Source organism: Nesoenas mayeri, assembly GCF_963082525.1.
Source record: "Nesoenas mayeri genome assembly, chromosome: 1".
Taxonomy (NCBI): domain Eukaryota; kingdom Metazoa; phylum Chordata; class Aves; order Columbiformes; family Columbidae; genus Nesoenas; species Nesoenas mayeri.
In genome coordinates this window covers 102,077,982-102,104,057 of record NC_137541.1, presented here as the reverse complement: position 1 = coordinate 102,104,057, position 26,076 = coordinate 102,077,982, and the positions used below count along the sequence as shown (strand labels likewise).

Below are 26,076 nucleotides of genomic sequence, written 5' to 3'. Positions count from 1 at the left end.
AGATTGAAACCTGTTGTCATCTGGTGGCACTGCATTGGCTTCTCTGAAAAGTTTGTAGCCTTAATTTGGTTCGCAAAATGCAGGTGTCTATTTTGGAGGAGATGCTGTGGGAGGCAAGAACTGGAAGTGCCTGGGCCTGATGTCTAGTGTCTGTGTGACTGTCCTGGGCAACTGGCTCCAGGTGACCTCCAGAAGTCCCTTCCCACCTCAACCAGTCTGTGATTCAAAGCCTCCTGTGATCTGGGCTCTCACCCTCACCCCGTTAGGTCTTTTGGTCAGGTGTTGGGCACAGACTAATGGATGTCAAAGCATCTTGTGTTATTGTTTCTGAGCTGGGAGCATGCACTGAGCATTTTCCAGTCTGAGCCTTTGGAGGGATCTGGAGACTGAGTTTACCCAGGAAAATGAGGGAGCAGGTGGTTCTGCTGTGTGTCACACAATGGCTGTCATCTCCAGAGAGGAACTTGAACTGGAGGTGTTAGTACGCTGTGGTTAGAAACTATTATTTCTAACAGCCACGCATGTTAGAGTGTGTCTTTATAAGCCCTCTGAATGAAAATCATCCTGTCATTCATATTTACAAATTTGAGTATGGTATCATCTTGATCTAAACAAAAACTTAGAATAGTTAAATTTGCTCTGGGAAGCTTGAATAAAAGAAATGGGCTATTCTCTTCTTCTCCAAAGATAAAAGTATTATTTGCATGAAAATAATAGTAATTCTGAGAATACCAGTCATTTGGAAAAAAAAAAGTATGCCAAAACCACCCATAAAGTAATTTTGTCACCTGAATACAATAGGAAAACAGCCATGAAATCCCCCTAAGCATCCACTGGAAAAAGCCATACAATGTGTGAAGGGACTCTATCATCCATTTATAAATGAGAAGATCTAAAGTTAAAGCAAGCCCAGGACAGCCTTCAAGACCCCTCTTCTCTGTGTAACATCAGGAGGGAGGGGGTCTTATCACAAGCTTTTCATCAAGCTTCGTTACTTCACCAGGGTTGATTGGCAGCAACATGGTGGAAACCAAGCAGCAATGAAAGTGAGGAGAAGACTTCGTGCTGCTCCTTCATCTCTTGGATGCTGGGGGTCATTGTGCTTTGGGGTGGTAGGAAGCCTCTTAAGATTCCAGGGGTCTCCCTAGGGGCTATTTGTCTCTTTGCAAAGCCAAGGCCTTGAGCTGGGGCGGCTGGCAGCTCACTATTGCCTGTGGCTTTGTCCTGTTGTGTGTGGCAGCATCCAAGGGGACTGTGGGTCTCTCTCTGTGCCCTGGTGTCATATTGGGATGATTTTCAGGCAGCCTCTGCCCCCACTTCTGTGGGAAATAACCTGGGTCTTAAGAGGTAGAGGAGAGCCACGACAGATTACGATGGGTTCCCTCCCTCTGGAGAGTGGGACGATGGCATGTGTGCTGATAAAGACAACGTTTGTCAGCAAAGCCTTGTTCTAATCTAGTTTTTCACCAGCTTTCCTCTGCCTCCTGTGACCTACAGAACACTTTCACACACCGTAGCCAAGAGGGACACAGAGGGTAAACGGAGGCCTTGAATTTTAGCTCTCCAGCTGCCTCTGGGAGGTGCCCACCCACTAACACATCTAAGAGCCTCCTGGAAAATCTTGAAAATGTGTAGAACCAAACACAACCTCATTTATCATGGTTATTAAAAAGGTACGTTTTTAAAGACGTGTGTTTAAAACAGTGCGGTGGGGAATTTTTGCGCCATGTAAGGAACCAGCTGTGTGGGCTGGGTTGTCCTTGCAGCCCTCAGAGGTCCTTGGTCCCCTCAGAGGGCACCAAGGCTCAGGACAGCACGGAAACACTGGCAGCCATTCATTGCAGCTGTAGCCACGTGAGAGCATCTGCTCCTGCGTTGCTGGCTGCAGCAGATCTTGAGTGAATTTCCTTCAGGAAAAAGAAAGAAAAAGACAACAACACAAGTCTCTGCTGAAGCTAAAGCGCTCAACTGAGCTCCACATTTGATGTGGCAATGAACAGGCCTCCTCCCACCCTGCCCCTGGTCATGCGGCTCCATGTGACGGGGAGCGCAGCGTTCTTCTCACCAGCCCCCACCTCAGGCACCAGACTCGACTTGCCAAGGACCAGAGGCATTTCCCCAGCCATGCCCAGCGCTCTGGGTAACACCCGGCTCTGCTAACGCCCCGTGTCAGGCAGCCAGCCACCCCCTAGGAATGCAATTACACCCAGAGCAGCACAGCGAGGGTGAGATAAGGAGCCTTGTTCCCTATTTCCCAGGGGTTTTATAGTCTGAAAGCCGGTAGACCCAGATTCCTTCAACATACTGTCTGAATTTAAAAGGGAAAAAGAAAATCTCATCTGCATTACCAAAATACATTTTGCTAAAGACAAAGGACTTTTAAAATTAGTATCTGTAAATGTAATAGAGGCCTTTCTCCTTTGTTTGCTGGGTTCTGACGCTAGTGAGCTCTAGGACATAAGTGGTAACGAGGCTGATGTTGAATAACTAGAAACCTGTGAAAGGCACGAGTGGGTGAACTGAAGACACAAAGGCAGTTGTAGGACTTGATAATAGTTCCTCTCTTCTCGATGTGTTTTATGGGGAGCGGGGTGGTGGGATATGCAAGTGCCCATGCTACTGCTGCCCCTGCTGCTACACCAGTCCCTCCTCTACCTCTTGGCGCCCCTCCACCCTGCTCCTGAAATCAAGTCTTCACTGGGCCAGCCTGGCCTGGAATGTCTCCAGGGATGGGGCATCTACCACCTCTCTGGGCAACCTGGGCCAGTGTTTCACCACCCTCATTGTAAAAAATTTCTTCCTCATGTCTGGCCTGAATCTCCCCTCCTTTAGTTTAAAACCATTAGCCCTGGTTCTGTTTCAACAGGCCCTGATAAAAATTCTGTCCCCATCTTTCTTATAACCCCCTTTTAAGAACTGAAAGGCTGCAATAAGGTCTCCCCGGAGCCTTCTCTTCTCCAGGCTGAACAACCCCATCTCTCCCAGACTGTCCTCACATATAAGTAATCCTTAAGTTGTAACACTGTAGCTTCATCGCTTCTGAGAATGGGTAAAGTATAAATTTTTTTGTTTCGTTTTAGAACTTCTTTGGTGGTTCCCCATCGAGATGTTAATGCCTTTTATTAAAAAAAGACAAAACCAAAACCATGAAAAAAACCCAGGAAGATCCCCTGAAGATAGTACTGAAATGATAAACAAATCTTCTGTTTACCAAAACCTAAATTTTCATTGAAATAAAATTTCAACATGCAGTTCGTTACTGCCCCCAAATATCCTTCAAAAACACCATCAAAAATTTCAGCGACATTTTCTCATTAAACTGCCATTGCTTTTTCTTCTCAGCGTTTTTTTTTCCAGGGCCATTTTCAAATGACACTTGGGGTCTTTGGTTGGTTTTGGTTTATTTCAGCCAACTCACACAATAATCTATTACATGGGCCTCCAAGAGGCTACTGTAGGATATTTGCTTGGGAGAAGTAAGTCCAAAGGGAAGTCCATCTTAGAAAAGAATCCAGACATGCAGCTCTTGCTGGGCAATAATACTTTCTCCAACCCAAAACATACAGGGCACAGCAAGGAGAAAGACAGTATTAATGAATTAGGTCAAAACAGTAGAGCAGAAAGCAAGTTGTTCTTCATTCTCTTAAACAAATTTCAGTTTGGGAACCCATCAGGTCACCCTTCTACTGAAGGAAGCATGAGCACCAGAGCTTTTGTAGGTCAGAATGTGGAAAGGAGTGACCAAGTCATAATACCTGATAAGATGAAATTATTTCTTCTCTGCTAGAGGTGCTGCTGTGAGTTCAGTTTCTACTGGAATAGATTTGGTTCGAGAAATAGATCAGGGTTATTGTGCTTGGGTTGTTTGTTTTGTTTTGGTTTGTTTTTTGTTTGTTTTGGTTTTGTTAGTTTGTTTTAAGTAAATTTTGTGTAAGGTTTGGTGGGGAAAGCTGTGGGACACGTTGTTGGCTTGCACATAGACTAGTCCCTCTCTCCCCACCTGAGTGCTGATAATTTCTGCTCGCTTCATTGACGCTGCAGAAAGAAGAAAACAGGCAGAAATGTGCTGGTTTGTGCTGATAGAATTTTGTTGTTGTAAGGAATCTGCAATGCCACATGCAGCTGATCTTCTGTGAGCTTCATCAGTCTCAGGAGGGCTGGTGGAACTTCTGCAGTGAGGAGAAATGGTGTTTATTCCCATACCAACAACACCTTCAGTTTCCAAATTTGCATATGGAGAAATACACCAGAATCTATGGATATTTTGCAGACTCATTTTTTAACCATTCTGCCTACCTGATCTGGGATTTTCTGTGTCACAAGCCGATGTTTCTTGTCTGTAAAAAGATTTTTACAGGTCTAATTCCAGTCTTCAGCAATGTCTCTCTACTGAAGCAGGCCCAAGTAGGAATGCCATTCTAAATGTCAGTAGATTACAAAGGTTTCACTATCTATTTATTTATTCATTTGTTTACTTATTTAATTGCTTTGACCTGCATTCCTTGATCAAGTAATGAGATTTGGAGCTTTAATGTGGATATCAAAAAAAAAGGGTGTCTGTGTGAGCTGACGGAACCACAGGCTCCCCACCGCTGTCATCCTCCGTGAAGGAGGCAAGTGGGTGGATGAGTAGACAAGGTTGCTTTATTGCGCAGGCATTTCTCATGATTCTCTCCAAACTGGTGTCTGGGAAAGAAGCTTTAAGAAGCAGCTTTAAGTCCAGGACTTGAGAGGTGGCAACATCACACTGTGGCCTTTTCCCATCAGATATCTGTTATACTCAGGAGTCTGTGATCCACCCCAAGTGTCCTCACTGATGATATTCTGTGTAGGGACTCAACATGTCTTTCAGGACACCGCAGCTGTCAGGACTGCAGAAAGTCTCAAAAACCCTTCTGAGGTTTGACCTTTCTCTCTTGCCCTCAAAGAAAATATTCAGAGTTTTTCAGGAGCTGCCACAGAGCATGTAGGGTCATGATGCTCACTTGACACCACTCGTTCTCAGAAGCTTAGTGAGATAATTTTGAGTTTTGGAGCTGCAGAATGGCAGCGCTCTGCATCTAAATCCTGTCCTGATATTGTGCATTTCTTACTGTGCTGAACTATACCTGCAAAGGACGATGATGCCAACTTTATCCCAGTATTTACTGGGAGGGATTTGGAAAGAGATGGTGCTTTCTTGATCTTTGTATTGACATAGATACTAATGATTTACATCAGGGGTGTCAAACTCATGTTCACCGGGGGCCACATCAGCCTGGCGGTTGCCTTCAAAGGGCCAAAAGTCATTTTAGGACTGTATTAATATAGGAATAGTTATAAAATGTATAAATGTAACTATTCCTATATTAGTTTGACACCCCTGATCTCCATGGTGGAGTCAAGGCTTCTTTTGTGAAGTCAGAAGATGTTAGACCTCGCAGCAGGACAAGAGGATATAGCTGCTTTCCTGTGGTCACTAGGGTTTGTATTCTTTTGGATTTATGAATATATTCAAAAGGAAATAGAAAAAAACTATCTCTAAGGAAGCAAAGATCTTCCTTCCTGTTGGGAAAGGAGTCAGCAAGAATGACAAATGCCTTGCCAAGTGAGTCATTTCTTCACTTAAGAGACTTCAAAGCTTTAAAAATTACTTCTCGGATCATGCGCTCTTAATAGACGAAGCTGATCCTTCCCGTGATGGGAAATGATACACAGAAAGATGGCAGGGAAGTAAGTGGTTTTGAGTGAGACACTGCAATATTGCATCTTCCCAGAAGAGATGTAATAAATACCCTTTTATTATATCGCACGCTGACAGAAGTGAGAAGCAAGTGTTTATGACTGCTCAATGCTTCCAGTGGCAGTTGTCAAATACTTTACAGGCTAAGTAAGTATTTATGGGATAAATAAAGGTAGACTAAACTACAGTTTTAGTTTGGCAGTCATGTATTTTCTTGAAACCTGCCTGGCAATGTCGTGACTAAAAATAGGCCCATTGCATGGCGTTAAGAAGCACGTCAAACAAGAGCTTCTATATAGTGCTGCCTATGAAGGTCTGCCCCCGCCATGGCTGCCTCCTTAGCTCTCACGTTCTTTATTTTGATTTATTTTGGTTCCTGGTCTCATGAGAGCTGAACAAATGTGTTTGTCCTGCTGCTTGCAACTTGTACAGTTACAGGGGAGTAATTGTACATTAATGATGTGCACATTTCAGAGCACAAACTGAGACAAGTGGCATGAAAAGGCCTTACTTTCTCTTTTTGTGAGTATTTGATGAAGTGGTTAAGTGCTGATCATCAGCATACTGGCTTTTCTAGCACTTGGCTCTCCCTGAATGTTCTTTATCAATCCTAACTTAAGGCTCTAGGTCCTTAAATACCTAAAAACTAGATGATGTGACATGTGTTTCATCTGAGCACTAATTCCTTTTGAAGGCTTTTCACAATCTTTCAGCCTTAGCTTAGGTGAATGGTCAGCGTGAGACATGTCAGAAAGCAAAAATCGCACGTTTCGCGTCAAATCCCCCACTGAATAGCACGGGTACCATTTAATGGAATAAAACCCAGTGAAAACCCACACACCATTCACCCCATTAAAGCTAAACCAGCCCCCGCTGTACCCTTCGAGGTGTCAGTGCCGTGAGCCCCATGGGGAGCGAGGAGCTGTGAGATGGTGCCCACGGGAGCTCCTGCCGGCGGGGAACCTCCCTTTCCTGTGCCAGTGCAGCTGCTGGGGGACAGGGCACCCCTTTTTCTGGAAACCTCTAACAATGCCCTAAACAGAAAGAGAACTAAAAACCCATCGCACAAGCTGGAATATTCTCCATTTCTTCAGAAACCTCCAACTGCTTAAATGAGGTTGAATTTAAGGCCTTCACGGCTTAAAGAAAAACCAACAGCTTATCTTGATCTGCCTAGAGTCAAATTTATTTTATCTGGAGAAACTTTTGAGTGAACTTTTTAAAAAGTACCTCGACCAATCTTACTCAGATTTGTTCCTTTCCAGCTGTAGAAGTTAATGCCTGGTCCTTAATTTTTTTTTCTCTTTTTAAAATGAGGAATTTCCAATAAATGCATCATCGGAAGAAAATAAATCTGAACAATACACACGTGATGTGAGCAGCCATAAAGGTGGCTTGGTTAGAAGGGAAAAACACTGAGCAGAAGATGATGTCTGCTGAAAAACTGATGGAGAAAATGCGTGCAAGCCTGGGAGCTGCGAGCCCAGGCAGCAGAAGCATCCCTGAGAAGCACAGCCTTGGAAGCACAGCTGGGCACCTTGAAGCCGGGGAGACAGCCTGTGGTACCCTCAGTAAGTGCAAAACCAAGGAGCTGTGACGGCAACTTATTGTCTGAAAAGTGAAAAATATATTGGAAAAAGGGGAAAATATCATCAGAAAGCAAGAAACGGTAACTGCCATGGGCTGTTCTATCTGCAAGAACGGGAAAAGCGCCCCAAAATAAAAATTGTTCAGAGAATAAAAGTCATCATGTACATCATGTATTGGCTGTCCCAGGTAAAAAAACAGAACAGCATCAGATCAGCTGCTAGAAGTTCTGGTGTCCTACAGCCTCTTATGTGTTTCTGATATAAAAAACGACTTTTAATTTTTATCCAAAGTAGAGCCGCTTTCTGTAAGAACTTCCCATGCTGCATGTACTTTCCCTTTCTTAAAAAGGTCTGTGTGAACTTTCTACAAGACCTCGGACGTTTGCTGGGGCTGCCTGGCTGACTCAAAACTCTGTGACACGAATCATCATCAAAGGGAGACTCTGCCTGTTGTTTTATTGTTCCCCGCCCTGAGCCAGTATCTAGGGCCGGTTTGGATTGTCCTCACACCTCTGGGATGGTTGGGTTCCTCTCTGCGATCAGGTTGTCCTCCACTCCGGGGTGGTTTGTCCCCTTGTGAAATGCACTTGCTGCCATGTACACACACGTAAGTCATCTGTTGTATCTGCTGTATTGATAAGTTTGCTTCACTAGCAGTAACTTTGTCATAACCTGTAACGTTATATATATACTTTGCTGCTATAATTTATTGCTGCCATAATTAACCACAGCTACTGATTGTGGCTGTACGATTGCTTACTGATAATACTTTGTAATAGCTTGATATGCATATATATTTGCTTTCTTAATCACAGGTATACTTGCTAGTGGTGATTTTTGTGGTATTTTATAGAATCATAGAGTACCAGGTTGGAAGGGGCCACAAGGATCGTTTGGTCCAATGTTTCTTGGCAAAAGCACAGTCTAGATGAGCTGGCCCAGCACCCTGTCCAGCTGAATCTTAAAAGTGTCTGATGCTGGAGAATCCACCACTTCCCTGGGAAGATCATTCCAATGGCTAACTGCTCTCACTGTGAAAAATTCACCTCTTGTGTCCAATTGGAATCTCCCCAGGTAATCTGCAATAAAAACTAGAGGATAAAGCCTCTATGGCCTTTATACACCTTCAGATCATGACAACATGTTACAACTTAAGTCACCCAAGCCCAGCTCTTAAGCTGGATGCAAAACAGCCAGGAAAGAATAAGGAACAACACGCACAGAATTCTCTAATATCAAAATATAGCAATTTATTCAAGACACTGAATATGATCTGTTGATTCTCTCCTTAAAACAAATGAGCTACAATACACAAGGTGAATTTGAAGAAAGTGTGGGTGGGGAAGAAACAAAATAAGGGTTGATGTTGTTTCAACAGAACCTGGGAAATGCTGAAATGAGAACCAAGTCTGGCTGCAAGTCTGACACAGACAATAAAAACTGCAGAAGCCAGAATTCAGAATTTCAGTGAGTGGCTGAAAGAACATTTCTGCAACTGACAAAGAACCACATCTTTTAAAAAGGCAAAAGGAGGGAAAAAAAAGGAGGAAAAATTAAAAAGGGAAAAAGAAAAAAGAAACCCAAAAACAAAGCAGACCCTTACATTTGACAAAGTGCACTTCACTTGGCTCTAAAATTATCTATTTTTTCTTTTTTTATTAAACAAATTAAAAGGAAATTTCTAAGATGTAGCATGGGGTTAATGTGTGTATAACCCTGTAAATCAGGCCCTTTAGTGCCCCATAAGGGACCCAGTGTTTTCTACATAAAAGATTCAGTATCCTTCTAACCCACAGAGTCGAGCGGTTTTTTATTTTCATTTCCAGGCCAGTTCCAGACAGCCAGCAATGACAAAAATCCAGTCAGCCTCTCGATGGTTTCACAATTCTGTTTGGTCATTTAGTTTCTTCAATTTCTCTTCTGTTAGAAAGAACTAGAAACAGAATTGTCAAAAAATATTGTTATGAAAAAAACCAGTCTCAAGTTTGCTGGCCTGTTGCTGCATGTGGTTCTGGTGCAGGGAGCTGCAGAACGGCATCACTAGCCCACAGAACGGCATCACTAGCCCAGGGGATGCTGCCACAGCAGAGGGGGAAACCAAGAGCTTCCCTGTGGGCAGTTCGGCAGGTCTGGGCTTAGACATCCACCTTAAGTCCAGCATGGAACAGGCCCTCTCCTCTCTCCCCGTTGCGCACCTCCTAGAGCAAGCAGCGCGCTAGGCTAGGATTAGCCTCTGCAGCTACATCTTCTGCCTTCCTTCCTAGCTGCCCTTGGCTGATAACGACCTACTACAGTATTTTTGAGGATCTTCCAGTCTCTAGGGTCTTGGGGAAGGGAAGAAAGGTCAATTTTCTTAGCTTTTCATATACGCTGCTTTCACATCTGATGGTCTGTATAGAAACTCCCTGGACCAGCAGCTTCTTTCACACAGTCTTCGCCAGCCAACTGATTTTCGGCTTCTTACCTCCATGCAGGTGGGCAGAGGAAACGCGGTGTTCTGACAATATTGAAAAAGGAAAAAGAAACAGGCACCATGGACACTGCTGAGTTATCTACAGTAGCTATGGCGGGAACAACCACGAGACATGGGCTACGTAGCCAGGCGGCCACATGGCCATCGCTGCGCTTGGCCTGAGCAACCTCATCTCTCTGAAGCCCACGGTCTGGCCCATGAGGGTGTCACTCCAGGGACAGAGTGAGGCCAGGGCCCATCCCACTGCCCTCCTCCACCTGCAGAAGGGGGGCTTCTGCATGTTAATTCTCAGAAGTGCCACCCAAAAGCAGCTTAGGAAGTTAACCGTGTATGTGCAATGGTTGTAACCAAGTCATCAATCCAACCATGCTTTATAAAACCACATTAAACCTTTGTATTCAAATTCAAGTCTCTCTTTGAACAAGTACTTTTTTAAAAAAAGTAGTAACTTAAATGAGTAGGTGCACGTGGTTATTATAAAACAGTGCAAAACTGCCAGGTAATCATCTACAGCCCATGCTCTTGGAGCAGAAAACTAAAACCAACACATAAATGCATTTAACACTAAAAATAAACCTTGATACTTTCCAGTGTCCAATTCTTTGATATAAATTATGAACAAGCCTAACTCTCTGTAATAAACAAAATCCCTCATAACTGTTTTCACCTCAGGACTGAGTAACTTTTTTAGGAATTATTTATTTTCATTCTTGAGTTCTTGTTTCCAAATGTGTATCTCTAAGAAATGCAGCTGAAGCTGGCAGTGGTTAGTTCCACCGGAAGGATTAAGACACTGTGCAGATGCAAGTGTAAAGAGAGGAAAACACAGGAGAATAAATGAGCTACAGATTCCATGATGATGCCACGATGATGAATGGTGGGTCTTGCACCACCAGTTCAGCACTAGGGCTCTGGTTTTGGTTTTGCTCAGATCAAATCCCTTTAGCAGCTGTGGTCAAAACAAAGGGAAGATCTTGCATTACAGAAACAGAGACTTTGGGCAGGAAGGTACCACACGATGTCAAGGGAGTTCTCTGCTTGTTTTTCTTTCCTCTAGCCTGTGGGCCAGGAGAGGACACTTGTTTGATTCAGCCAGTTCTAAGGATTTGTCTAAATAACGGCTGCCACCACCCCAAGGTTCCCCCATAGTTTACAGCAGCTTCAGTAAACTCTGCCCATGCATCCTTCTTTGCATCCACCATTTGCTCTCAATGTCGTCATCAGGAGGCATCCCTGCAGGTGTCTTGCTTGCAGAGGAAATCATGTCCAAAGTGGATAGGTGGTGCTTCCCGTCTTTATTGTCATTCTGATCACTTCACCCACTGGAACTTGATAGCAGTATATATGTTGAGATATAATTTATATGTCTTTTATCAGTCCTCACCTAACGGAGAGTTCTATGTTGTCTTCTGAGCACTGCACTGAGGACACCCTCATGGCTAAACCTGCCTGGGCTGACCGTGAAGCCTCCAAGTGCAGATCCAGAACTTTCCTTGTAGCAGGCAGGACACGTAGGCTGAGCACAAGGGCAGCACCACGTGCCGCCCGATGCCACGGAAGAGCCGGCTTCCAGATGTGTGCCAACCATGGATGGACAGGAGCTTGGCAAAGTCTGCTCTTCAACAAGGTGACAGATGCAGGCAATAAATCTTGGTCCAACTGGTCCCATTAAGTCAGTGGTAAAATCCCAGTGACTTACTGGAGGAGAAAGAGCTGAGTGGGATGAACAGCGGAGGACAGCACTGCTCAGCAGGGCCACGGGCAGCCAAACCCATGTCCTGTTTGACGTTCAAACTACTGCTAGAGGAAAGAAGATACGTAATCATTTTCTCCTGCTTCCTAAGGATAAACGAAAATATGGCCTCAAGAAAATGAATGCTATGTTTATAGTCTCAACCTTATGAATCCCTTCGAATAAGTGTACATCACCAAACAGCCACAAGAATGAAGTGAGACTATGCAAGTGGCTGGCTGCTGGAAGAGGACTCTAAGGAAAGGACTGGCATTGATTGTATCAAATGGCATTTTCTTCTTACAGCACTTTGAGAGAGAAGAGAAAAAGGATACTGCACCTTTCATGTTCCTTGGACTCTGCGTCACTCTTTTTGCTTGAATTACACACCTGGTCTACATTTGGTGGCCATTTTAGGCTTTTAAAACTGTTTAACATAAAAAATATTTTTTTTCCAAAAATACACTGGGTTCTTTCTGTTAAAAGTCATCTTTCTCCTGTAAAAATCTTCCCCAGCACTGCATTCTTATATAAAGCACTTATTACACAATTTGCTGAAAGTGCCCTTGAGACGCTAAGATCTGAACCATAGAGGATTTTCTTTTCTTTTAAAAGGAGAGAAAGAAAGGAAAAAGAAGAGAGAGAAGAGAGGAGAAGCAGTCTGTCAAAAATTTTCATTGTCATGTCCACCTGGCTGCATCTACTATGGGCATACAGGGAAAAAAAGAAAACAAAAAGGGGCAAGAAGAAAGAGGAGGAAAAAAAGGAAGGAGAAGCTGGGAGTGGAAGGGAGAAATAAAAGGAAAACAAAGGTTTCATCCTAAGCCTGGGATCTTCCAGGCTGTAATATTCCAGCTGATAGAAAAACCACTGAACAAAAAAAGTAGTCTAGAAAATAGAAAGTGTTGTGATTACAAAGTTGAGCATTTCATCAGTACAAACTGGTCTTTGAACGTCCTTTGGGAGAGCAACTGTAGTGTCCAAATTGGAAGGAAAAAATACAACACCACATGGAGGAGGATTTTTTTTTCCCTTTTGGTTTATCACAGCATTTTTCTTTTTTTTTTTTCCTGTTTTTTTGTTTTTATTTTTTTTTTTGGCACAGCTTTTTTTTTTTTTTTTCTTTTTTTTCTTTTTTTTTTTCCCAGCCATCAGAGCAAGTTCTCAGACGCAAACCAAACAGTGCAATGCCTAGCTGGTGGCTTCATGCTTCCAAGGCTGAATGTTCCAGGTGGAAACCATTCCCTCCCCCTCTGAAGTGACCGTGTTTTTACTCCTTGATGAAGGTTACGGACAAAATACTAGACACCTGTGGCCAGGGAGAGTTGTTTTCACGGTACACTCTAACATTGTTCAAGTTCGTACAGTTCTGGAGCTGTTAAGAATAGTTTTGAAGAGTGCTTCTCCCCACACATTCACTGCTGGTCCATTTGAAATTTCTTCTAAAACATTTCACTTTTACTTCCGCAGGTCTAGAACACAAACCTGGAAAGAAAAGACTCAGCATTAAGAACCATTTCATAGAATCATAGAATGTCCTGAGTTGGAAGGGACCCACAAGGATCATGGAGTCCAACTCCTGTCCCTGTATATGACAACCCCACAGTTCACACCATGTGTCTGAGGGCAGTGTCCAGTCTCTTCTTGAACACTGCCAGGCTTGGGGCCGTGACACCTCCCTGGGGAGCCTGTTCCAGTGCTCCACCACCCTCTGGGGGAAGAACCTTTTCCTCATGGCCAACCTAAACCTCCCCTGGAACATCTTCCTGCCACTTCCTCGGTGAAGGTGATGAGGAAGCGCAGAGGCTGATCAGCCAGCTGTATGTTACACTCCCCAGCTTCAGATCAGCCTGTCTCAAGTACCTGGTTACGTGTACACAAGCAAGGGAACAGCCCGACAGGGGAGAAAACCCAAGTGAAAACCACACATTTAACATTTAGCTGAGCTTTCATTGGGTTACAGCCATCCTGGTGGCACATCCCAGATACAACTAGGGGCTCTGTTAATTTGCCTGAACAGAGTGGCCACTTCCATTTCTGAAATACATCCAACATAGATGCACAGGCCTGGCAGGTATGTGACAGAGGACCTAGAGAGGACACGCTCCCCCTTGGAGCAGCTTGACACCATCTCAAATGGCACAACTAAACTCAAGCAACTGAATCATGTCATCAGCGTTCCCTTTGTTAAAACCAGTTGAAAATACTGCTCTAAAGTACTTATGCCAGCCAGCCATGTAGAGGAGCTATTTTAAAAAGCTGTAGAATGTGTTGTAACATCTGTGTGTCCTTCACAAGCTGATCATAATACAACTGAAATTTTTAAAAAGTAAGATTAACAGCAAAAATAGTAATGAACGATGAGTATCTCTAGAGCAATATTTCTCCTTTACCATGCAATGAAATCTTTGGGCATCAAGCTGAAAACTTCCTCTTTTAGGAACTATTAAAGGAGAAACAACTTATGTGGGGTAGAACTCAGAAAGGCCCAGGACAGTTGTGTATTAGAGAGCTGACTGTGGTGACCTGATCTTCATTAAAAACTGACAGATGAGATAAATAACTACTAACAAACAACTACTGTTGTTCGTATCAAATAGGTATTTAAAAGTCATTCCCATCTTCAGTAATATTCACCTATTCCACAAGCATTCTTCATTTCAAAAGGAACAGCACCGCCTAGTATTCAAAACCTTCCAAAGCAGAAGTGTTTTTAATAAACAGAACTACTTGTTTCTGTCTCGAGCTTCCTGTGCCTTCAGCTCTGTCCAGAGAAGGCAGCATGGCATGCATGTTGTTTGCTGACACACTCCGGAAGAGTCACCTCCACCCAACATTTACCATGTGTAAAGCTCCTTACCGATCCATCTGATGCGCTTGCTCCCACTTTGTCTCCTCTAGCATTCCAGCAGACTTCAAAGATGCCCCCGGTGCCTCGGTAGCTATGTACTAGAGTTCCACTCTGCAAAGCAAAACAGCATGCAAACATTTGACACAGAAGTTCCACCCCCCTTCTTCTCTGTCATGTGGCCCTACATTAAAAAGAAAAGAGTGGTGTGTGGGGATCTATTCAGATCACCCAGCTATGGTCATCTCCATAAGGTCCTGAAGTGAGGAAACCAGTCTTTGATATGAAGAGAAACAGGTTTCTCCAGAAAGCAAAGACTCACAGACATCTGGTTTTGTCAATTCCGTAACAGTAAAGGCCTGGGGAGTTAGGCTGAGGTGGTCTTCTCTAAAATACGTTGTTAAGTCAGGCTATGAGGCATCAGTATCCAGAATTAAATCTGTGGAGCTATGATGTCCCACTTTTCTCCAGAATATCCCCAGTCCTCAGCCTGTAAACCCTCTGTCATCCCCTCATCACAAACTATAAGCCAGGTGCATCGGACTTATCACTGAACTCAGTTTGTTACTAAATAAAAGTATCACTTATTTCTAAGAATCAATCCGCACCTTTGCTTCATAAAGCTGATGGTACAACACAACGTACCTATTTTCAGGTATGCTTGGTGTTTTAGCATACAAAGAAGCCCAAGCAGAAATGTTCAGGACAGTCACCTCACCCCACCTGAGTGACTCAACTGTTCTGCTGGGATTTGTATCAGCCAACACAATCGGGTTCACCTTGGCTGGCGGGTCTTATGATACAGAGGTACACAGATTTTCCATTTAAGCTTTTGCTATTAATGTGTCACCTGAACCAGATGTGCTTCACATTGAGCAAAACAGTACCTGAGTATTCCATATATGGACACATTTGTCAAAGGACCCACTGGCTAGATATTTTCCGTCGGGACTAAAAGCTACGCTGTAGACAGGCTCTTGATGTTTTGTTAACGTGTGGATGCAGACGCCTCGGTCAACGTCCCACAGCCGAACAGTGGAATCAAACGAAGCGCTGCAAGAAGCATTCAAACACAAGCAGGCCTTAATGTGAGCGTCAATCAGTTTGTAGCTGGATACCGTAAGCGTTTTAAGATAATAACACAGGGGTTTTTCTTTGGCTAAGCAAGAGATAAAGTTTCAAACAGAAAAGCTAACATCCACCACAGCCTTGACAAGAACTATTTCTACAGAACCAAATTCTTGTATGTGGAACCTTTGAGTTTATCTCAGGGTGCTGTATAAAGGATCAGATCACTAGCCCTAAAAGGGCCAGGCTCCTGCTTTTTGAGATTCCACCTGATATTATTCAGGAAAGTAAAATGTATATTGTCATTAACAGGGTAAATGGTTCCAGAGAAATCTGACTCCTAATGGTTTTGCATTATTTAGTGAATTAGTATTCTGTAATTCTCTATAACTGTGGTTCTTTTCACTTTGTTTCAGGGCTGGTTTTTTTTGCTACAATCCATCTAAGTCCCAAACTGTGGGCTTAGGCAAGAGAAATAATTGGTATTAAAAATAATATTAAAATAATAATTCCAAGAAAACTAAGTTCTTCTTCCCTGTCTACTTCCAGATTAAGGAGTAAAATAAATAAACCAGCTTTGATACAACTCCTCCCCCAAACTGAATACATCATGAACTTATTTGATAATCCCATGGCAGTAACATCAATTGGCATTCTACAATTAAACATATTTTGTAAACTCAAAGAAGAATTCTGAACAGATCTTCAAATGGAATTTTAAAGACTATCCAAGCTTTTCTGTGTTAGTTAACAAGGCTATAAGAACTGTCAATATCTGCCCAGGTGAGCTGCATGGCCCTGGCTGGAACACATTCCCACTGGCTGCCATCTGCCTCATTAAGTACTTTCATTCATAAGAACCAGATGCTGGATGTGAAGTTGCAATGCCAAATATATGGTTATTTTCTTAAGGCAGCTGAAAACGTAAATATCACATAACTCAACTTCCTTTCTTTTTCTACTTCCTTTTTCAAATATGATTCATTTCCCTTTGTTCCCATCCCCCTGATTTACAAACACAAGTACTTTTTACTGGAATTGTCTGCAGGAAGACTGACAGCAAGGTGAATTATATGTCAGAAAGAGAATCCTTTTCTTGGTAAGCAAGAGGTATATTTTTACCTTGCTAACATGATGTTGGAGTTTGGGTTGCTGGTGCCTGGTCCTGTAGGACTCCATTTGATAGTATAAATCTCTTTGCTGTGAGCCTGAAGATCATGTACACAGGTATCTTGCTTCATACTCCAAATCTAAGTCAGAGTAATAACGAAGGGGAGAAATTGCTACGTTACTCACCTCTTCTAATCTGAATTATTTCTAGTCTATATTTTTCTTACCATTTGTTTCTTTACGATCTTGACACACATACATATACATAAACATACCAAATTTATTAATGCAGCAGTTTGGCACCTACAATGGACACATGTGAGAATAACCCCATTAGAGGAAAGAGCCACACATTCAATAGCATTTATTCAACAGATAAGAACTAAGTTGTTGCTGTTGCTGTACTGCCTGCATCTGCATTTTCATACAGAAGTTTTAAGTTACTCTATTTAGAGAAGTCTAACTTGAAGTTTAAGTCACACATTGCAACAGCAATCATCTTTAAAAAAATGAAAATAAAGATTCAATAACTGCTTGGAACCTTATCTTACACCAGTCAAGAACCACATCAAATTTTCCTTTCCCTCCAAACTCTTTGTTTTCCTGATGCTTTTAACAGCAAAGACAACGGAACAAGATCAGTTATTTCTACACTGTTACATGGCCAAACACTTCAGCGTGAGATAAAGAATAGGTTCAATAGAGATGACAAGTAATTTAGTAGATCTTTTCTTCAGCTGAGAAACAAGATGAAGCTAATTCGCAGCAGGGAAAATAACTCAAATTGGGTCAGTCAGTTTCAGAGAGATACCAAAAATGTAGTAATGATTTAACTCACTTGTTATTCTGCACTATAAGGGAAAAGATGCGCTTTTATGCTGAATTTTCAGCAGCATACCTGAGTCTGCTTTTGGAAAGGTTACACAAAGCTTAGCCATGTTCTACAGCTAACAGGCAACGCGTTCCAAGTTGTAGCAAAATACCAAGAACTCCAAAAAAAAGAAAAAAAAAAAAGAAGCAAGAGAGGACTGATTTCCAAAGGAGAAAGAATAATAATAATTGCCTGAAAAGCAATTTTAAAAACAAGCAAGGCTGAGGAGAGCAAACCCTTAAATTCAGTGGCCAGAAATTTGAACTGGCACCAACAACACTGAGCCACCGTGGTTTTTAAAACACAGCATGTCACTGCACACTAAAAATCTGTGCTACCACTGCACCGGGATGTTTAAGCAGAGCAATACTGGTTACCATAATATTGCCTGGTGGCAGCATAACAGGCAAGGCGCTCTCTTTCAGCCTCTCCTAACCCTATTTTCTATAAATCTTCAGATCTGTGAACAGTTCAGAATAATACCTCTAGAATCCAGAGGGCTGAAAACTCAAGTGGTTTTGTGGCAAAGACAGAGTGGACCTGTGCAGAACTCGTGCTATTTATGAGGAGCAAACATCTGTAACACTGACGTTCCCTTAGATATCATCTACGAGTTTTGCTGCTCCATTTCACACAGGCATCTTCAGGGAGTAATTCAGGATTTTGGTGGGCTCTGAATACATATGTCGTGTCCCATTGCTTAGTTTAAGGCTACTAAAAAAAATTAAGAATCAAACAGCTCCAATGAAAATATTTTAAGAAAAAATACTCCAAAGAGAAAGAAAACTCTTTATTTTTATATTCTTTTCAAAATGCAACCAACAGACTGCTTCTTAGTACAAGGATTGTGCTTCTGTTGACAGGCAAGCATTGTATATATATGCGTATATTTAACTATGCCTATTCTGTGACAGTGACATATCAGTCACTTAACTCTTATGTGGACAGGACATCTCAATTTTCCCAGTGGCTTCTACTCTTTCTCTGCTTCACTAAATTCTTTCAGATTTGCTTTAAGAAATATGGGACAAAATGAAACTATTGTTCATGCAGAGTTTTAAGTGATAAAGTACCATCATTCTGGAGAAGATTAAAAAATAGACATAATTTTTAACTTTACTTTTTCAACAGCAGGAATAGAAATTATATTACCTTTAATGTCATATCATCGGAGCAAGATGCTAGTAGCATGCCGGATGGGTCCCATTTGATTGCATTAACCTCGTTCTGAAATTAAGAGTGAGTTTAAGTAAATATTTTGGGTACGTGCACTGTACTGGGCTCCCAGCAGAGGGCACTCAGGGTTTATGCATGCAACAAGTTCAACCAACAAATTACAGCCCTGGTTGCTTTATGGGTGAACAAAAGCAGCGCCGCTCCTGTAACACGCTGTTCAAGTGTCATTTAGGAACGGTAACCATTTTGTGTTTGTGAACAATACACACAATCAGTGCTCTGGCAAGTGTTCTGGCACAAAGTCTCTCATACTCTTTCTTCATGTGCTAGGATTTAAGTAAACCTTTAAACCAGACACATTGATGATACAGCAATAACTTATTTTTTAAATTGAGATATTTCTTAGGGTTAGTATTCCGTAGATTTCGGATTCAATAGAAAGTACGGGTGGCATGTAAAGTTTTGTGGAGCTTATAATTCTTAGGATTGCAAGTCTACAATAATGCTGGTCTCTCTTAACAAAGGTGTAGGTGTGCATGAAATCTCGGACGAATATTGAATAGTTTACAATGCTTTGTCCATCAGTTCTTATAGCACTTTGTAATTAACTAAGCCTACTTTGTAAGCCTAAGCCTACCCTTGGTTATCAGTAAGTCTTCTGTGCTTTTTTGAGAGTCATAGATATGGGGGGAAAAAAAGCATTTCATAAAAAAGGGAAGATTGTTTGTTAAAAAACATAGTTTAGCTCACGGTCTCAGTGAAAATAATCCTGGAATATGATTAAATTTTGCTTTATCCATTTTACATGTTTTGGTCATAATTAAAAAGAACTGTACAGATATTTGAAGTAAAAATTTGGATCATGTGCAAAATGGTGCATTTCATATAATCACAAAAAGCACCAGTCTGTTGGTAGGAATGTCACAAATATCAGTTTAACATCAGTTTAACCATAGACTAGATAAAGATTTTCCTCCATGGGGAGACAGCAAGTTCTTGAAGTTAGCATCTAAATTACAGGTCGGTATACAATAGCAGTTTTCTCACGAACAAAAGCTAGAAAAACTGGCCTTTGATGATCATTAACTACTATCAGGAAAAGAGGTGGGGCAATACTTCTTAAAGGGATCTTATTAGATTAAATTGATTCTAAAACTGAACCATGGCTGGAGGTGAATTGTTCTCTCCTTATTCATAATTCTCATTTACTAAAGGAAATTAACCCAGTGGAAAATAAAATCTTATTTATTAATGTGCCCTTAGTCTGCAGCTCATGCTACACATAAACAGTCTCACTGTCTCAGCTGCAGGTTTGGTGTTGTACGGTGATTTAGAACAGTTTATCCCTTCTCACAGGCAGTGAGTCACTCCTGAAGGACCTGTTTTCCGGGAAGCAATGCTATATAACACCTCTGGAGCTAGAACACACTCTGCAAACACCATCTGCCATCATCGCACCATGCTGCGGTGACTTACCACTAACATTTTGGACATCTTAAACTTACCGTGTGTCCTTGAAAGGTTTTAACGGGACGATCACAGCCAAGTCTGCATACATGAATGCACATGTCAGTGCTGCAGGAGGCAAAAGTAGTGTTGTTCTGCCAGTCCACATCCAGAGCAGGAGCTGTGAAGAACAAACGATGGAAGGAACATCAGGGAATGAGGCACAGAAACAGCTATCCCAAACCTTTTTCCTCCTTTTTCCTCACCCATCTGGATCAAACAGACTAAAAGCTACTTCTTAGCCTACTACCAGTCACAGGGATGACAGGGGCTGTCTGAAGGGCACAAATTATCTTTTCTCTTGCAGCGGATGCTCTGAATGGTGTCTATTTATGTGCATTTTCTGGGTTAAGCTACATAAGAGGGGGGCAAATCAATCTGTCTCCACCCTCCCTGCATCTCTTGGGCCATCTCTACCATTTGTTCCTCTGTAAGCCAGCTCAGCCAAGAACCTGGAAGAAAACTAGCTCAGAAAAAACAGATGATTTCAGCTGGTTTAGAAAAATGTTGCTGTGAATGCCAGACACAACACGGGAGGGAGAAGCAGCAGGCGGCCATTGCCCCTTGCACCAGCTTTATGCAGGCACTGATAAAAATGCACCGTTCTGTGCAGACACGGGGATTAGTAATACCTACGTTCAGTTTAATTTGGGTGAGGATTGATTTAAGAGAGAGTCATTGATCAAGTAGATCTGAAACAAGAGGATGAGTTTCTGTAGAGGGTTTGGCATTAACTAGGACTGAACTAATGAAGCTTTGCACACAGACAGCACACGGACACGTAACTGGTGCCTGTGTGCAACACACACGCTTTGCAAAAAGTCTGGAAAAAACAACAACAAAACTTTTACAGCATGTGACTGCATGCACAGGAGTATGAGGGAACTCCTAACATACAGCTTGCTTGTATTTCTATGACTGCTGCTTGGTTTTTTGCTCAGAAAAGAGCTTAGCTGCCCTCCAGAGGATGACATAAGACTTGCTAAAATATAGAAATCTCTGCTCTCAGCACGCTCCTGTGAGAAGTATGTATTTCAGAACGAGAAAATCATATAGGAAGCAAAGTTGCATCTCTTTCTGGCAACAATACAAGTTTATCATTAAACAAAAACTGCCTTATTCAAATACGTTCAGAAAAATACTGTTGTAATACAGAGGTGAAAAGATTTGTGTTCTGCCAAGCTTACTACATTAAGTACATTTGTTGCTGTTATAATTTTTTAGGAACTGCAAAATGAGATTGATCCATGTCACCTTCCAAATCATCAGGCAGCTCTCTAAATGAGAATGGAGGGCTGAAACTGTTTATATGCAGGCTTTTTTTTAGAATATTAATGAAAATGTTCAATAAGCCTGTGTGACAGGTAAGGAATTTCTACATTGCAGAAACAGAAAGGAAATGCAGGTTAATTCTGAGTTTTCCAATGAACATGAATGGGGATCAGGAAACAGTAAAGGATTTTTTTGCTTTAACTGATTGTCTTATTTTTATGTTGAAACCTTTGTATTACTGTTTCAGAGCAAACAAAAATCTGTCTCCATTAACAGCAATACGCCTTCAGGGTTAATATCTAGTATGATATGTATGAGTTGAAAAGTAATCTTCTGAGAGCTATTGGCACCTAAAGCGACAGATTTGCATTGCAGCATAATTTGAATCACTGAGTGTTGATAATTAATACCAATTCATTTATTGGTGTATTTAATCATATGCTTACTGGATAAGTAACTAAATAAAATGGTCTGGAAAAACCAACCAAACGTGGTTTTCGATGCAAGTAATCTAATCGCCAAAGTGTCATCAAAAACACAGGACACCAGCCAACTGCATAAAAACAATCAGAATGTCATTTAATAAAAGCAGCTAAAATAAAACACAATAAAAGTGTTACAGCAATTATAATTTACGTTTTTTTCTGAACTGATTTAGGTGTGATTCAGAATTAGAAGCTCAGAAGAGGATACAGTTAAGTGTCTGCAGGGAGCGACTCAGAGCACTTAGAAGTTGGGTCATACAAATACCTCTTATGGTTTCACTTAACCAATTTGTTCCTGCATGCATAGAGATCAGTCCACATCTATCAGCAGACAGGAAGATTGGATTATTTCACTCCATTTTAAAGATATAAGCTTTGTGAATACACAATTTGATCAAATGCCCTGTGATGACTCATAGTTTTGCAAAGAATAATGAAACCCTAGAAGCTACTTATCCACATACTTACATATTTCAATCATAAAACCTTAAAGTTACATGGGAACATCAATGATAAAGAGGTCTTCAAGACCTAGACAAAGGAGTCTTCATTATGTATTTTAAGAGGATAGTTTTGTCCATATGAGTGTAAACTAAACAAGCTACTGGAAAGCAGCTGAGAGTGAAAAAAATATGTTATTCCCAGGCCAACTGTCTCCAGATTTCAAAGAAGTATGCAAGTAAGTATCCCACACAAGTATGTGTTAAAGAAACTGTACTCTGTCTAGACTAGACTTTTAATTGTTAAAATGCCACCTTTTAATTCTTGTGTAGACAAGGTTTTCAGATTTCAGATATGGAAAGGACTTTGTTGTTAGTTTGTTCTGGTGAAGAAGTGATGCAAAGAGGACAAGGTGAGGTCTTTGTGGCTTTAGACTCATGTGAGGACAAAGACTACAGTTGATTTTCAGGGGTTTTTTGTAGGACATACACTTTTGGCCTATAGATAACTTTCTTAATGACTAACTGCTTTACTTCACTTTGAAAATACATTTGAAATACTAGTACTACTGCTACTACTACTACTATTACTAATACTACTACTAAAAATAAAAGCCTCTCAACATCTCCACTTCATTTATGCCTTATGGTCCAAACAGCATATGTAATAAGAATTTTTTTTAAAAAAATGTATTAATGCAGATGGACATGGGCATATTGCATTGAGAGACGTAGTTAAGTTTCATCTTGATAAGAGGGGAATGGAGTGATACGTCCTTGATTCTCATCACTGCTAAGACAGATACATGTCAGTGAACATGACTCTGAAGGGCTAACCAAGTTCTGTATCTGCAACTACTTACATCAATAGCTGGAGGTCACAAGGCTTAAGAGTCTCATTAACTACATCACTATACAGTACAAAGTTTGCCTTGATGAAACAGTTATGATAAATACATGCATGCCACAATGAAAAAATCTGTCAGCAGACACTGATACCTCCAAACTGACAGCTGCATTAATAAGCGAGATGAGTGACAAAAATGCAGAGTATGGATCTGCTGTGTGCATGGACGTACTTTTTGTGTTCTGTTGAATAACTATTTCAATTGCTACTGCATGATATTAACATCAGTGAAAATGTGAGAATGAGAACAACTAGAAATTGAGCTGAAAAGCATGTTAATGTTATGTTTCAAAATCAGTAGTAAAACGTGGTTTTAAACACCAATGAGCACCTTGTGAAAGCCTGCTGTATTTAAAAATAGAGTGAATACACAGGAAGATGAATATTTCTAGTATCAGAATCTGGAATGTTTTGGTAGTTTTATACTCAGTTTGGCTATGCCACTTAAAAAATCTTCACTATGACAACTTATCCAGTTTGGATCACAAATTCAGTCATCATCTTACAAGTCTGGTCTCAAGTGAACTTAAGATTACATCACTGATTACTTAGTATCTGTGACATCTCCTGTCTCCCTGGAGCAGACCAGCTCTACAAATGACCATACAAATAAGGTTTTGGTTCATCAAGGTTTTGAAGCTCATGGCTGACAACTGAATTCTGGTAATTAGAGAAAGCAGATACTAAAGAACTTCAAGTCAAAATTAAAAGCCAAGAAATTCCTGAGGACCTTCATGCTTGCAGTGGTGAATGCAAGTGGCATGTGAGTTCCATCTGCTTCTGTCTAAAGTCAGCTTCATTGCAACAGAAGCAGAAAGAGTGGAAGAGATCCCAGACACCTCCATCAAAAAATCTCTTCATAAATCACCACTTGGTACACGTAGATAAGGACAGAATCATTCAGCTAGGTATGTACAGCTGCTGTATAAATTCTCTCCTTGAATCACTCTGACTTTCAAAGCTGATTCTCACAGAACCTCATCTTTCTGAAAAAAATAAACTCACCAGCCATGATACTCAGGATAGTTCAAGCACAAAAAACTTGGTTTGAACTTCTCTCTGGCAGATAGTATCTTACTAAAGGATAAATTGTATTGACAAAATTAAAAACGGCATTTCACTTTACTAACAGTAATTATGCAAAAATTACCTGAATGGAAAGGAAACTGCTGTTTAGCTTCTCCTGTGTGAGCATCCCAAATTATTGTCGTCTGCATCCAAAGGAAGAGGGGAAAAAAAGATTAGTGACTGTTCAACTCAGAGAAAACAGAGAGCAGCGCCCTCACTGAGGAGCAATTCTAAAAGATGGACTGATAAAATTATTGATTGTGTGCCAAACAGCCAAAAAACCAGAAATCACTTCCAAATATTGCAAAATAATTATCTACGTGTAGATAAAGAAGTATCACACCTACAGAGGAAGTAATATAACTACTAAGAACAGGCATATTCTCTCTGAATAATGCTAGAAGACAGTACTACACATACACATTTTTAATAAGCATTTTGTTCCAGCTGTTTCAGTTGTCTTTTTCAAAGAAGACATCTTCCTCTTTTCAAAGACACAAGTTGAATTCTATTCCAGAACTATGTGATGCTACATTTCTGACAATTAAACCACCAAGTGAAATGTTTATCTAGCAGCTCAGTACATATCACGTCATGCCATTGTGGTGGGACAGACTTATGTGCAATTTGCTTACTACAGGTTTAATCCATACCCACAGCCCATGTAAGCAACTCCCCTGTAGAGTTCAATACCACCTTCTGAGTGAACTGTCAATTTATTGGGAGTACATGCTTCCAGAAAATAAATTAAGGATGCCTCACCTTGCTGATAATGGATCATCTAAAGAATGACTGATGTTATTGGGAACATAAGTTTGCCGGAATAAAGGAACTACCACTGGGAGACAAGCGCAGCTGAATATAAGCCAGTATTAAAAGGAATAAAAAACCTAAGCTTCTGTTTTCACAAGTATGTGAAAATACAGAGATTCATCTGGCCTACAAATGAGAGGTACAAGCCTGAGCTAGTTTTCCTGGGCTCCCTCTGTCAGCTCACTGTAACACAGTGCAACCCATCATTTGGAAGTGCCATTTTACTCTTCAAATTTTAGAAAGGAAGCCAAGGATGACATACACATCTAATTTTTAGATGTTGAAAGTTAGGCAAGATAAATGCTGTGCCCTTTCCCTTTTCAGTTTTAATGGATTTGCACTAATCATCAACAGTCATCTGTTCATTTTAATCTTTAATACGCACTCAGTTGTGACTATGTTTTGCTTGATTTTGAGTTCAGAACTACCATTGTTTTTGCATATTTGCTTAGGAAGCCGTATATATTTTATCCAAATAAAAGTGTTTCAATAACTAGATGAGCTAAAAGGTGCAGTATCTTTAAGATCACTTCCTTCTTGGAAATAGCTAGTTGATCAAACTCCAAACCTAAGTACTGGAAGCAGATCTTTCCTTAACTGAGACACATTTAAGACCCAATTATACATGGGGGCAAATTGAGTTGTTTTGGGTTTTTTTTTAAATAAAATCTTTTACATAAAAATAGTACACATTTATGCAGCCTCAAAAATGTAATCAACATGCACTAAAGCACATTAAAGAAAAGTCAACTCTCCAGGATGCCTAGAGGAGAAGAAATTCACAAGTTCACTGAGTCAGCATATTTATGTTAGAATAACGTATTTTTAAACTCACTTTATCAACACCAGCACTTAAAATATAATTCCCCTTTTTGTTCCATTTCAGGGCAAATATTGGACCTTTATGTTGACCTAAGGTGCTTGCAAGGTTACCTGCAAAAAAGAAAAGGTTAATATTACAATTTGTTTGCAAATTAGCTAAATTACAGTTCACTG

The 26,076-nt window shown here is 41.0% G+C and overlaps 1 protein-coding gene across 8 annotated transcripts in view; it reads right to left on the bottom strand.

Annotated features, from left to right (window-relative positions):
* Window positions 1–8,428: 8,428 nt before the first annotated feature.
* TBL1X (transducin beta like 1 X-linked) overlaps window positions 8,429–26,076 on the bottom strand; it is a 205,885-nt gene continuing 188,237 nt past the window's right edge. For all 8 annotated transcript variants that reach the window (XM_080353892.1, XM_080353897.1, XM_080353891.1 and 5 more), the window contains 8 exons: window positions 25,916–26,013; window positions 24,350–24,410; window positions 20,095–20,216; window positions 18,566–18,640; window positions 16,555–16,682; window positions 15,252–15,417; window positions 14,377–14,478; window positions 8,429–13,001 (listed from right to left, as the gene is read on the bottom strand). In XM_080353892.1, the coding sequence (XP_080210018.1) occupies window positions 12,975–13,001; window positions 14,377–14,478; window positions 15,252–15,417; window positions 16,555–16,682; window positions 18,566–18,640; window positions 20,095–20,216; window positions 24,350–24,410; window positions 25,916–26,013 (779 nt within the window). In that variant the 3' untranslated portion in view covers window positions 8,429–12,974. The remainder of the gene's footprint in view (window positions 13,002–14,376; window positions 14,479–15,251; window positions 15,418–16,554; window positions 16,683–18,565; window positions 18,641–20,094; window positions 20,217–24,349; window positions 24,411–25,915; window positions 26,014–26,076) is intronic.